The 14,982-nt window shown below is 34.8% G+C and overlaps 1 protein-coding gene across 5 annotated transcripts in view; it reads left to right on the forward strand.

Moving 5' to 3' along the window:
* NCOA7 (nuclear receptor coactivator 7) overlaps window positions 1-14,982 on the forward strand; it is a 187,683-nt gene that overhangs the window by 80,228 nt on the left and 92,473 nt on the right. For all 5 annotated transcript variants that reach the window (XM_074187512.1, XM_074187511.1, XM_074187515.1 and 2 more), the window contains exon 3: window positions 4,793-5,031. In XM_074187512.1, coding sequence (XP_074043613.1) covers window positions 4,793-5,031 — 239 coding nt within the window. The remainder of the gene's footprint in view (window positions 1-4,792; window positions 5,032-14,982) is intronic.

Genomic DNA, 14,982 nt, shown 5'->3' on the forward strand with positions numbered 1-14,982 from the left:
AACTATAACAGGATGGATTTCAATCCTTACTATGATGCCATCCTCAGTAAGATTGAAGCCAGAGGACCCCCAAATTTCAATCATTTCGTAGCTACATCTTCCAGCAGCAGCAGCAGTAGCAGCAGCAGCACTAGTACTTTTTTGTTGGCTACCAATCCTTGTTTTCTGTTCTAATGTTGCTTTGGAAAATTTCTTTCTCAGCATTGTTTACAAACTGAAGGAATGTCTGTTCTCCAGAGCTCCCAGGAGAAAGCTAGGTTCAGAAGAAGCTGAGTAGACTCACCTCTTTTGTATCAGGATAGACCCTGGCAAGCTTACAGTCTTTCCTGGGGGAGGCAGGGTATGGCATATGCAAGAAAAGATCAAGTGAGCTCACTGCAAGTTTGCCCCTGGAGAGCCCTGGGGTAGAGTAGAGTTGGACTACAGAGAAAATTACCTCTCACCTTGCTGTTTCTCCGTTTTCCTTCTAGGATTTGCTTCCTGCTAGGTTAGACAGTGCCCTTTGGGTAATGAAAGTATTCACTTTTTTTCTAGAGAATTTTTTAATGCACTCTTTGCCATAGAATGAACCCCAAGCCTGGATTATGACATCTCACCTTCCTTGGGGTTTAGAGAAGAGAAATTTGACTTTTTTGAGAATTTGAAATTTGGAGGGGGGGGACATTCTTTTTTTTTTTAGGTTTTGTTTTTTTGGGTTTTTTTTGGTAAGGCAAACAGGGTTAAAGTGGCTTGCCCAAGGCCACACAGCTAGGCAATTATTAAGTGTCTGAGACCAGATTTGAACCCAGGTACTCCTGACTCCAGGGCTGGTGCTTTATCCACTATGCCACCTAGCTGCCCTGTGGGACATTCATTTTTAAGGAGGGGGAAGATGGAAATTTGATATCACTCAGAAGATGTATAATTTTCACTTGAGATTTAGATGGAGTTCTTTCTTTCTAGTACAATGTTCAGAATGGGACTGCTGAGTTTTGGTGTCCTGGGGTGAGGGCTGAATTCTTCTGAGCTCATTAAACATTCTTAAATTTTCATAAAAAATGTTCAAATATAACTTTAAAACCTCCCCATAACAGATAATTTAGTATCTATGCTATTTTGCAGTTCTTGAAATTATGACAGTTTGAGGTTTGCTGTAGAAGGGGGGGAATTAAAAAACTGATGGAACTGATCATATCTTATTCAATGTGTTTTAGAGATCTTCCCCTTTAATGATATTCACTAAGAGTATATGCCCTAGAGAAAAATTTAATTTTCTTGAGTAAACAGGAAGGGGGTCATTTATATGTGACTTTCAGTTTAAAGTAGAAAAATTACTACCATTGTTAAGTAGTTAAAAATTTCAAATTGAATTGAAATAGTCTTTGCTTGCTCTTTTTTCCCTTCCATCAAACAATATCCTTTGAAGTGGAACCCAGGTTCAATTGATATGTTTTTATTAGCCACTAAGGTTAACAAAAACCATAGCAAAACTAACACTGTAAATATTTGACATGAAAATATCTCTTTTTCTAGGCAGACCTTCTCTTTATGAATTGGTTTGCTTGTCTTCATGGTATCAGGGGTACTGAATTTTAATTTCAGTCTTCAATAATAATCCAGATTTAGGGAAAAGTTGTTTTATTTGGGGATTTTATATGACTCATTTGCAAAGAAGAACCACCTCCTTTTTTTACCACTATAACATTTCAAAGTTTGACTCATGATAAAAGAGAGAAAATTATTTATTTACTATTTTTAAATATTATTCTTTTATAAGACTTCCCATTGTCTATTCTGGTATTATTATTATTATTATTATTATTATTATTATTATTATTATTATTATTATCATCATCAACCAAAAAATGGATAACTGATCTGAACTAACAGGAAGAGTATTGGTCTATTGCATGCTTGCCTGCCTAGCAACTCATTTATTAGCAAGATTAAAAACTGAGATACTGACTGCTAAGCAATGAATAAGAGCTCCATAACTCAGTGCTGGAATCTTAAGGAGTCAGAATATTTTACAAATATCACAAAACTTAATTTATCCTGATGACATAATTTTAAGTTGTGAGGAGACAGTCTTTATCACCTCAACTTTATAAATAAAAATATAAAAACATTGTTGGAAGTAATATACCTCTCATTTTAAAGTAAACTGTTAACAAATCTTAGTCATAAAAATCATTGCCTATCAACTAATGCCATTGACTTGTTCTTTCCACTTACCACATTTTTTTTCCATTAGCATACATTCAAATTGTACACATACTCAGAAGGGCAAAGAAAAATCTAGAAGTGGAACTGAAAGACTATGACTAACCTGAAGAAAAAAAAATGTTTTAATTTCTTTAGCCATTTAGGATAGTCAAGGTATATGAGCAAATGCTTTTTTCTTTGGTTTTGTTTTTGTATTTGCCAGGCAGTAGGGTTAAGTGACTTGCCCAAGGTCACACAGCTAGGAAATTATTTTTTTTAGGTTTTTTTTTTTGCAAGGCAAATGGGGTTAAGTGGCTTGCCCAAGGCCACACAGCTAGGTAATTATTAAGTGTCTGAGACTGGATTTGAACCCAGGTACTCCTGACTGCAGGGCTGGTGCTTTATCCATCGTGCCACCTAGCCGCCCTGGTAATTATTAATTATTAAATCTGAGGTCAAATTTGAACTCAAGTCCTCCTGTCTTCAGGGCCAGTGCTTTATCTACTGTGGCATCTAGTTGCCCAACAAATGCTTCTTAAAAGAATTACAATTTGTAGTATCCATATGAAAGATTCATCAAAATTGAAAACAATTGTGCGGTTTCATCTTAACCAACAAATTGTCAAAGATGGGAGAAGGTGAGAATTGTTACAATTCTGAGTTTTCATCTAAACAGCAAATTGTCAAAGATGGTAAAAGGTGAGAATTGTCAATCTTAGGAAAGCCGAGAGAGGACAAACATGCTAATATACTGTGGGTGGAACTATGATTTGGCCCAAGCATTCTGGAGAGCAATTTTCAGCCTTGTCTGACTCTTTGTGACCTCATCTAGGATTTTTTTGGCAAATAGAATGGTTTATCATTTCCTTCTCCAGTTTGATAGATGAGAAACTGAGGCAAACAAGGTTAAGTGACTTGCTCAGGGTCCCACAACTAGTAAGTGACTGAAATCAGATTTGAATTCAGTCTTCCTGACTCCATGCTTGGCATTTTATCCAGCGTACCATCTAGTGGCCCTCTGGAAAGCAGTAACTAATTGTATTAAACAAAAAAAAAGTGACTAAACTATCCATAACCCAGATATTCTAGATGGTATGACCTAGGTCAAAAAGGTCAAAGACAGAAGAGAAAAAAGTCCCAACATATTCACTTTTTTTATGGTTAAAAAAAACTAGAATCAGTAAATGTCAATGAATGGGAATATCTCAACAGATTGTTAGATGAATATAATGGAATGTTATCACACCATTAAGAAATAATGACTATGAAGAATTCAAACATATATGAACTAATATAAAGTAAGAAGAACCTAAAAATACAAGGATGTAATACACACTGACTACAACATTGGAAATAAAATGAAGCAGAACAAAAAAATTATGGAACTGAATGCTATTTAATTATAATAAACAAACAGTGCTTTATAAGGAGTGAGAGTATACACCCCTTTCTCCTTTATTTGGTTTGGGTTTGGGTTGGGTTTTTTGGGGCGGGGATTTTTGCAAGGTAATAGGGTTAAGTGACTTGCCCAAGGTCACACAGCTAAGGTTGGATTTGAACTCAGGTCCATCCTGATTCCAGGACTCATGCTCTATCCCTTGTGCCATTTAGTTGCACCCTCCACCTTTATTTGTAAAGGTGTGATACCTTAAGTACAAAATGTGAATAGATGTGATATTTTATGAATTATTAGAAAAATACTTATTTGCATTTCTGTGACTTGGGAATGTTGAAAGTATAAATTGAAAGATGAATTAATTAGTATAGTTTTTGTCACAGTATTTAGTAAATAATAGTAGATATTACCTATCCTAGGCAATTAATAGCAAGAGATTTAAAAGCATATGCTTTTAAATCTTAATCATTACTGTCCAGGCTCACAAATATTAGCTTGAACATCAATTTAGGAAATTTTTTAAAAAGTTAGACAATATTTAGGGGTGGCTAGGTAGTGCAGCAGATAGAGCACTGGCCCTGGAGTCAGGAGTACCTGAGTTCAAATCTGAGCTCAGACACCTAGCTGTGTGGCCTTGGGCAAGCCACTTAACCCCATTGCCTTGCAAAAACTAACTAACTAACTAAATAAATAAAAATAAACATGTTTTTAGTATAAGAAACCATATTGTGAGATTGCAAAAGAGGATTTATGTATCTCCAAGGAAAACTAGTATCTTCTAGGGAAAAAAATCCTTACCTTTCTTCAGGGCTAAATAATGTATCTTTTAACAGAATTTCTTAAAAATAACTGGAAGGTTGGGGCGGCTAGGTGGCATAATGGACAAAGCACCGGCCCTGGAGTCAGGAGTACCTGAGTTCAAATACAGTCTCAGACAATAATTACCTAGCTGTGTGGCCTTGGGCAAGCCACTTAACCCCATTTGCCTTGTTAAAAAAACATAACTGGAAGGAGTTCTGCATTTTATCATCATAAAAGTTTAATACTTGCAAATGGGAAAGGTAAATGTAATTAGCAAGAACATATAACTGAAAATAATATATGAGAAAGGACTTCAGTATATCCATCAATTAGTTACCAGAAGCCCACGAAGACAAAAAATAAAAGTGCCAAAGTAGTTTCTTTCTAATGATGTTTTTCACCTCCATCCAGGTTGAAAAAGAAAAAGCAAGCCAAACAAAATTCTGAGGCAGCATCAGTCAATTCTCGCAGCACTACAACTAAGACTCAGGCTGGAAAAGAAGATGCTAGAGCGGTTATTTCAGAACAAGATAATTGCAGCATTCCTGTGGAAGAGGTGGAATATTTAACTGATGAAGAGAAAAAAAAGAGAAAAAATAATCAGTTAAAAGAGATCAGGCGAACAGAGTTAAAGAGATATTATAACATAGGTAAGTTATAATACTACTTTCATTTTTAAAGCAAACTTTTGAAAATTTATTCACCTATTCTTAAAATTTTATAATAGTAAATGTCTTGCTATGAAGATCAAATTAGCTATGTTTGTTTCTCCTGTGAGAGGTATGTTTATCCTAATATGATCAGTAATTATCTAGGAAAGGGAGTAGTCCCTAAGTTTGGAATTTAGGAATTTGGTGATTTTTCGCAGACTTGGTAGCCCAAAGATGAATTATTTTCCTTCGTTTGACTTTAGTTTTATCTACTCTGGAGATCAGAGAAGAATGCCCATGACTCTGCTTCATGACTCTGAAGCTTAGGGATATAATGGTCCTGTCACATGGTTTGTCTGATTCTGCTATTTGAGAGCTTAGGAGAGTTAATAATAGTAGTTGAAAAAACAAATATTTAAATTAAAAAGGGACAAATAATAAAAAGATTTAAACAATAAGAATCTCTTACAATTACACATTAAAAACTTCGAAGATAGAATAAAAATCTCAGACCTGTTTGGTTTTCTATATTCTAGGCTCTTCACTGATTTCTCCATTACAATTCCTAATACACAATTAACAAATAGACATGTATCATAAAGAATTTATTATCATTTCAAAAGTCAGGAATTAGAAATAATTTTGGAGGAATAATACAGGAAATGCTCTGCTTTATTAGAATTTCATTATATTATCCTCAGATTATTTGTTTCTAGTTTGTAGTTTAGGGAATATTATACCCACTTTGGAAATAAAATTGAAGTGGAGATGTTAAGGGACTTTATAGAATAAAATTATATCATGTACATTCTATTAAATGTACTTGTTGAATTTTTAATACCATTGAACTGAATAGATCTTTGAGATCATCTAAGATGATAATTCCTGACTTCCAGACAAAACTATGTCTACTTTTTTTTTTAGGTTTTTTTTGCAAGGCAAATGGGGTTAAATGGCTTGCCCAAGGCCACACAGCTAGGTAATTATTATGTGTCTGAGACCAGATTTGAACCCAGGTACTCCTGACTCCAAGGCTGGTGCTTTATCCACTATGCCACCTAGCTGCCCCAAAAGTATGTCTAACTCTGAGGTAATTAATCTTTTTTAATGTGTTAGAATTCTCGGAATTAAATTTTTAAATATAAAATAAAATATATAGTATAAAAAAGAAGATTATACTAAAGTACAGTTATCATAATATTTATTAATAAAAAGTTCATGAATCCCATGTTAAGAATTTCCTGATCTAAGCTATCCTGGAAAGAAAGTCTTTTGTTTGCCTCTCAAGTGTCTAATGGGAGAAGATTTTAAAGCTTCATTTATTTAATAACATGTTCTGGTGTTGTATAACTTCTACAAATATAACTGAATCCATTCATCTGTCCAACTAATATTTATTAAAGAATCTTTTATAAGTAAGGTACAGTATTAGATACTGAGAGGTGCAAAAAAGAATAAAACTTTTCCTTTACTGCAAGAAGCTTAAAATGTTGCATGAGAGATGATGTATTTATTCAAATATATGCAATAAAGCAAATATGATGTGAGTTTCTTGAGAGCAGAGATTGTTTTCCCCTTTCCTTTTATCTCCAGTGCTGGCTTAACATAAATACTATAAAGACTGTAGGTTTTTAATATATATACTTTTTGATTTGAAATTCCATAAAAATTCTGAGGAAAGATGGTTGATATTTAATAAATGTTTATTGAAGCAAAATGAGCTGAAATACAATTTCTGACTTGGAGGGATCAGAGAAGAATTTGTGGAGGAGGAACTTTGTTCTTTGTGTACCCAGCAGCTAGCATAGGTCCTGGAACATAGTGGTGTTAAATATAGATGTTTGTTGAATAGAACTGAATTAATCTTCATCTTGATGATAGGTAAGAAGACAACAGGGGAAGACAGAGGAAGAGGCAGAAGGCAAAGAAGGTGTTCCTGGTGTGGAGAAATTAGTTAACTATGGTCCAGATTGTGAATAGAGCATATAAGTGACGACCTGAGAGAATAAGGAGATATTGGGATTATGGTTGAGGGGAAGAAGAGAGAGGAAATGAGCTTAGAAAGAATAAGGCTAAGAAAGATGAAGGAAATAATTTGTGAAACAAAAACTTGGAAGTAGAGGACTTGCTTCCTTCATTTGGTTACTGTCAAGAAGGCATTTTGTGGATTTTAAAGTGATGTATTAATAAGAGCTGGTATGTAAATGAGGGATATGAATATATAAGGCCAAGTAGGGGGGTCATAATAATCCTTGCTACAAACTGCCACTTTCAGACTATTACTTTGTCACAATTACTCAACTGCAAAAAAAGATTCCCTTCAAGTTTTCACCTTCCTTGTTGCTATTTATCTACCTCCTGATTACTCTCCCTCTACCTTCAGTGACCTTAGGATAAGACCCTAAATGTCCTTGAATTCTTGCCTTCCATTCCTCAGCTTCTAGAGATCTCCAGACATCAAATGAGGTGATCACCTAACAAATCAATATCCTAAAACTCTTAAAACTCACTATTTGATCACAATTTACTGGGTTTCACTCATTGTTCTGCCTCACTCCTAAATCAATTTTTTAAAAAAAATCACAACAGGTCACATAATCATACAGAATTTGAGAGTTAGGAGAAAATTATGTATTCTCTATAGTCATCTAGCCCAATTCATAGAGAAAAATAAACCCCCACTTTAGCATAAGTAGCCATCTAGGCTGTCTGAAGACCTCCAAAATGGAGAAATCAGCACCTTCCAAGGTGGTCCATTTCACTTTGTAATTGCTAGGAAGCTGTTCCTGACAACAAATCTAAGTTTTTCTCCATACAACTCACATCTATTGTTCCTTATTCTGCCCTCTAGAGCCAAACAGAACAAATATAAACCCTCTTCCTTATTACAACCTTTCAAATTTTTGAAGATAGCTAACAGATCTTTCCTGAATCTTTTTTTCACCAAACTAAACATTTCAGATTGCTTCAGTTTTTGTTCACATGACATGGTCTCAGCTCTTCACCATACTCAAAATGATCTCTAGTTTTTTTTAACGTTCTCCTTAAACTGGCACTTTGAATTAAACACACTACCCTAGGTGTGGTCTGACCAAGACTGAGTCCAGAACACTATCTAATGTCTGTATTGCAGGAAGTCTCTGCCTTTTGATTGCATCTCATTTGCTCTTTTGGCTGCCAAATCACACTGCTGGTTCATAATTAACTTATAGTTCCCTAAAAATCCTGAGCTCTTTCTCAGACAAGCTGTTATCTAACCACATCTTTACTAGGAATTAAAAACAAGTGCCCTAGCCTATACTTTATAGACATTTTTTAAAATTGGGGCCATATTTATACTTTTTGTACTACATACCTCACCTATTCTCCATGATTTCTCAATTGTGATAATTACTCAGCAATTATATCCATTAATTTTTAAGTATATGAAGAAATATTTTATCTGGGTAAGGTACACTTGAATTTATCAAAGGCAAGTAAATGCTTTCTCTTATTATATACTTACTTAACAAGCAGTTGGTAAAACACTGGGATTGAGTCAGGAAAATCTGAGTTCTGATACAGTATCAGACAGTTGCTAGCTGTGAGACCTTGGGCATATCATTTACCTTTGTTTGCCTCAGTTTTCTCATCTGTAAAGTCTTCAACTGTTATAGTGAAGATAAAAAGAGATAAAATTTATAAATGCTGCTTAGCATAGACCTGGCATATTTAGATACTATATATACTTATAATAATCACTATTAATATAGATATCAATTTACTGTCATTAATATTTTCCAGTAGAAATGTCCTTCTTCTTGACAGAGAAAGCAGAAACAAACCAAAACAAAAATGGACAGCACAACCCTTTCTCAAGAGTGAATGATCAGGGCGGCTAGGTGGTGTAGTGGATAAAGCACCGGCCCTGGAGTCAGGAGTACCTGGGTTCAAATGCGGTCTCAGATACTTAATAATTACCTAGCTGTGTGGCCTTGGGCAAGCCACTTAACCCTGTTGCCTTGCAAAAAACTAAAAAAAAAAAAAAAGAAAAAAGTGAATGATCATCATGCTATCTAACCTCAAAAGCACCTCACTCTTTGAGAATTTCTTTTACATCATCTTAGCTTTAAAAGAACAAATCTTTTTATTGCCCTTCATTTCCTTTGGTAGTTTCAACTCAGCCTGACATTTAGCAGATTTGATACCATTTTATTGGATCATGGTATATTCTCTTTATTCATCTTCTATTTCCTGTTTTTTCACCTTCAGATCTTCTTTTCTTAGCCTTGAAAAATCTAAGTTGATTGATGAATTCTGTGTCTATCTACAATGATCTCTTCAGATTATTTCCATCTTCTCCTTCCTCTTCATTGAAATTGCTTCCTTCTGTATCTATAGAATTTCATTCATGAGAATTTGCCCTATCTCTCCAGGGTGGACCTTCTCCCTTGGAATTTTAATCCTTGAATTCAATCAAAGGATTCATAAGCATTTACTAAGTGCTCAGGATACAAAGTTTAAGTGAACCAGATCATCCTTTCTCTGTTGGGCTGCTAGGTGACAAAGTGGATAGAATACAGTTCTTGAAGTCAAGAAGACTCATTTTCTTGAGTTCATGTCTAGCCTCAGGTCCTTAGTAGTTGTGTGACCCTAAGCAAATCACTTTGCCTTAGTTTCTTCATCTGTAAAATGAGCTGGGGAAGGGAATCACAAATCACTCCAGTAAAAACCTCAAATGGGATAATGAAAAGTCACGTATAACTAAAAAATAACTTTTTATAAAAATAAGAAAGTCATGTAGATTATGCCCATTTTCCCTTGGCAACCTCAGTGTCATCCTCAAATCTTCAATCTATCCTACAATAGACAATTGCCAAGACCTGCCAATTCTACACTTAATTATTAAGATCTCTTGTATATGCCTCCTTTTCTTCTTTGACATTGTCACTATCCTGGCGCAAGCCCTTATCACCTAACACCTTAACTATTGCAGTAGCCTTCATGTTAGTCTCACTTAAGTCTTTTCTGTATTTCAGTCTGTCTTCTCTTCCAGTAAGTGATCTTCCTGAAACACAGGTTTGATCATGTTACTCCCTTATTCAATAAATTGCTATTTCCCTATTACCTCAAGGATCAAATGTAAAAATCTTCAGTTTGTTTTTTAAAGTTCTTCATAATTTGGCCCTTTCCTGGTTTTCCTGACTTCCTTCACCTTACTCACTTCTACATACTTCGGTCCTTCGATACTGGCCTCATACACAACATTCTGATCTCCCAACTTCATGCAATTTCACTTGACTACACCACACACCCTAATTCTCTTCTTCATTTCTATTCCTGGTTACTCTAGCTTTCTTCAAATCTCATCTAAAATTCTATTTTCTGCAAGAAGCTTTTTTAATGTCCCCCTTTGAGATTACCTGCAATTTATCATATAATTATCTTTTTAGTATATAGTTGCTTTTAAACTTTTCTCTCCATTAGAGTTTTAGCTTCTTGAAAGCAACTACTATTTTTGCTTTTCTTTAAATTCCAACATTTACCACAATATCTTGCATAAAACAGGTACTTAATAAATATTTGTTTGACTGATTGACTGACCAATCTGCCTCTCAAACTAATTCATTCTACAAATTTGCTTTGTTCTCCCAATAGTAGCTGACAGAGAAACCTATTTTCCTTTGCCATCTGTCTTCCTAAGTTGCTTCAGAGCCAAAGCACATTAGGGTTCTTCCTAAGATTGGTTCTGGTAGTGGTGGTTCGCATTGCTACAATTATTTTCTCTTTCCAATATCTAATACTTGCTGCCTCCATTTTCTAATTTTCCATTCATTTCTTAGCTCTTTGAAATCTGACTTCCAAACCCACCATTAAACTGAAAATATTCGCTTCATTATTATTGACTGTCTTGTAACTACTAAATCCAGTGGCCTTTTCTGAATTTTCATGCTTCTTGAATTCTTTGTAACACTAACACCATTAAATTTCCCCCTTCCTAAATAATTTTTCTTCATAGATTTCTTTAACACTGTGCTTTCCTTATTTTCCTACTATATTCTTGATCAGGTCTTCTCAATTTACTTTGCTAGATCATTATCTGAGTCTGGCCCCTCTTCTGGATTATATTGTCAGGGATCTAGCTCTTTTTCTTTCATCTCTTGGTGATCTCATCAGTTCACATGGGTTGAGTTATCATCTCTCTCTCTCTCTCTCTCTCTCTATATATATATATATATATGTATATATGTATATATGTATATATGTATATGTATTTTTTTCAAGGTTTTTGCAAGGCAATGGGGTTAAGTGGCTTGCCCAAGGCCACACGGCTAGGTAATTATTAAGTGTCTGAGACCGGATTTGAACCTAGGTACTCCTGACTCCAGGGCCGGTGCTTTATCTACCGCATCACCTAGCCACCTACATATATATATATATATATATACATGTCTTATAAAGATTTATATACCCCTGGTATCTCCCACTAGGAATTGAAATAATAGACTTGCATGAAATTTCTACTTAGATGTCAATTCTGAACCCAACGTGACTGAAACATAGCTCATTATTTTCTCAAAAATCCCACCGTTTACTTACCTAGTTCTGTTAAAGTCAACCATCTCTTTCAGTCTCTTTCTCCCTCATATTGAAGGGTAGGGAAGATGGATTACCAAACTCTTCCCAATACCTTTCTTTATAGAGAGCAGAAACTGGACTCAAATTACTTGACTTTGCATCTGCTTCCCTATCTAATTTCAATTCCACTGAACAAGATGTCCATCCAAAGATAAGTTCATCATTTCTAAATTCATCACCATGCTGCTAACTCAAGCCTTGAACCCCTCAGCTTCTTCTCCCTTTTGATTGGAGGGCAAGATGATGAAATACCAAACTCCATCCAATTCTATGTTATATGGAGGGTAGAAACTATACTCCATTCGATTCATTCATTCAATCCTGCCTGGTTTCAACTTCATGAAACAAGATGGCCCTGAGTACCCTGTGTGTGCTATCTCCATTCCAATTTCTGGCCTCCTTTTGTGGGTTGTCTTCTCTTTTCGATTATAAATTCTTTGAGGACAGGCATTGTCTTTCTTTTTTTTTTAATTAACTGTATTTTGGTGCCTAGAACAGTGTCTAGCAAATAGTAAGCCCTTATTAAATGCTTATTTGATTGGATTACTGTCTTTCCAGTCACTCGGGTTCATAACCTAATAATCATCCTCACCATTTCACTCTCCTTAACCCCATTTGTCCAGATTGTCCTGTGAATTCCGTGTCCACAATATTTCTTCTATCCTTTTTTTCTCTTTTACTATTTTAGTTCTGTAACTTTGTTGACCAACTCAGTGGTGCAGTGGATAAAGTAGTATTGGATTTGGAGTAAGGAAAACTGAATTCAAATTCTTTCTCAAATGTTTACCAGCTGTGTGAGTCTGGGGGGATGTCTCTCAGTCTTGGGTTTCTCACCTACAGGCACCCTATTTTGGGTTCCTGTAAACTGAGAATAATAACCCTTACCTCATGGAGTTGTGGGGAAGATTACATGACATAAGGGAAGGTGGAAGGGAAGAGAACAAATTACACTTTATTGAGGCTAAATATGCTCTAAAGCATGTGTGTGTTCAACCTTTTAGCTCTTCAGGGGCCATATTGCCTAACAAAAACTTGTCAAGGACTACAAAGAGAATTTAATATTTATTTATGACTACAACGTAGCCTATATACCAATGATCACAATAATAAAAATGTAATGAAGTATAACAAAATATAATAAAATGTAGTATAAAGTATCATAGTAAAATATTAACTTTTTAAACAAAAAATAAGCACATGCCATTTTTAATGTGAATACTGGGCTTGCTTTTTTTTTTTGATACCAGCGCATTTCTCTCTCTTGTATGATAGTGGTTATAGATGATTATAGATGCAAAGATGCTTTTCTGAAATTTTTGTTCTATTTTTACTTTTTGTTTGCTCCATACAGGAAAAAAGTTGCTTGCAAATATTCATACTTCCAAAAGAGACATCATGAACAGGTTGTGTTTGTGAAATGCTGGATATTTTTCTTTAGATAGGTACAACTTTTAGAAGTCTAATAAAGACACTTGAATGAATTTTTCTTTAAGGTGCATAACTGATTGCAACTCTACATTCTAATTGCAAATTTACAGTGTTGATGTCAACAGATAATGGAGTAGGGAATATCCTGAATTGCAGCTGGTGTTCTCTAAAATCTTCAAATCTATTCTGTAAAGGGAGGCTAGGTGGCGCAGTGGATAAAGCACTGGCCCTGAAATCAGGAGTATACCTGGGTTCAAATCTGGTCTCAGACACTTAATAATTATCTAGCCGTGTGGCCTTGGGCAAGCCACTTAATCCCATTGCCTTGCCAAAAAAAAAACCTAAAAAAAAAGAAAGAGGCAAATCTATTCTGTGTCAAAATAGCAACTAATGCTGCATACAATAAAGTTGTCTGTTGCAATTATGAGTTGAATAAACTTTTAAAATAAAGATCTTAATTCCTATATGCATGTCTTTCATAAAACAAAACAAAACAAATCGCATCGATTACACAATGTTAGTTAATTGAAAAAACTGAACTATTAAGAGTTAATCTGGTCTGTGATGTTGCAACATTGGTGCCCATGCTCACCAATTCCTTCATGTTCCAGTTATGAAAGTTGACTGTATGAATAGACTTTGAAGGCCTCATTCAGCCTCTAGTTTGGATAGACTTGTACCGAAGCAATTTGTTCCTCTTAATTGTTCAACTTTAAAGGTCGGGGGAGAGGAGTTGGGATAGGGATTCATTAAGCACACTTACTATGTGCTTATCACATAGTAACACTTGTCAGAGCTAATCACTTTACCAATATTATCATTTGATCCTGAAAGCAACCCTGAGAGCTAAGTGCTGTTATCATATCCATTCTACAGTTGAGAAAAATAAAGCCAATAGAGGTTTAAATGTTTGAGTCTGGATTTTTTAACTCCATTCTTCATCTGACTCTAGACAAAGCACTCTACCCACTTTACCACCTAGATGCCTAATACATATACATACATATATATATATATATACATATATATATGTATGTATGTATATAATATGTGTAAAGTACTTTGAAAACTTTCAAATGATGTATGAATGCTAGTTTTTTATTCTATTAAAATGTTGTTGTTATCATCTCAGACCCTAATCATCACCCACTTGAAGTGTTGCAGTTAGACTTTGAATGAGCCTACTCTATTCTCTCCCCCATCCAATTAATCTTCTTGCCAAATGAAAAATTGTTATTGCCAAGGCACAGATTTGATCCTTCTCAAGTATCTTCAGGACCCCCTATTGCCATTGGAACATAATTCAGACTCCTCAGCCTGACATTTTAACCCTTTCACTTTCTCTTTGCTACTTAACCTTTATAGTCTAATTTAATTTTGCTCTCCATATACTGGTCTGACAAATTAACCTGTTTACTGTTTCCCCATATTGGCATTTCATCTCTCCTTTGTTAAATTTCTGGCTTCAAAGAACTACTCAGATGCTACTTCCTATAGCCAATCTTTTATAAGCTTTCCATTGGTTGGTATTTTCCCCTGCCAGATCTAGAGTTGTTTTGTATTTATTCTGTTTGTATGTTGTAAATATCTTTCTGTTTATGTGTCGTCCTCTATAGGGACTTTCATTTTTGTTTTTTGTGTATTCAGGTCAAAAATTAATATCTAGCATATAGTAGTAGGTATTTATTAAATTCTTATTGTTCTTAGTATTAAGTTCAATTTCTTTTGTTTTATTCCTTCAATAATTTACTATAGGATCCTTTCAAATAACAAGCTGTCCAAGAACTTAAAAAAATTTATTTTCAGTTCCAAATTCTCTCTCCTTCCACTCGAGCCTTGAACAACCCTTGAAAGCGCTCTCTAGTCCAGTCCATTGAGAAGTCAAGAAATATGTTACCCATTATA

Source organism: Macrotis lagotis, chromosome 5, assembly GCF_037893015.1.
Source record: "Macrotis lagotis isolate mMagLag1 chromosome 5, bilby.v1.9.chrom.fasta, whole genome shotgun sequence".
In the NCBI taxonomy this organism is placed as follows: domain Eukaryota; kingdom Metazoa; phylum Chordata; class Mammalia; order Peramelemorphia; family Peramelidae; genus Macrotis; species Macrotis lagotis.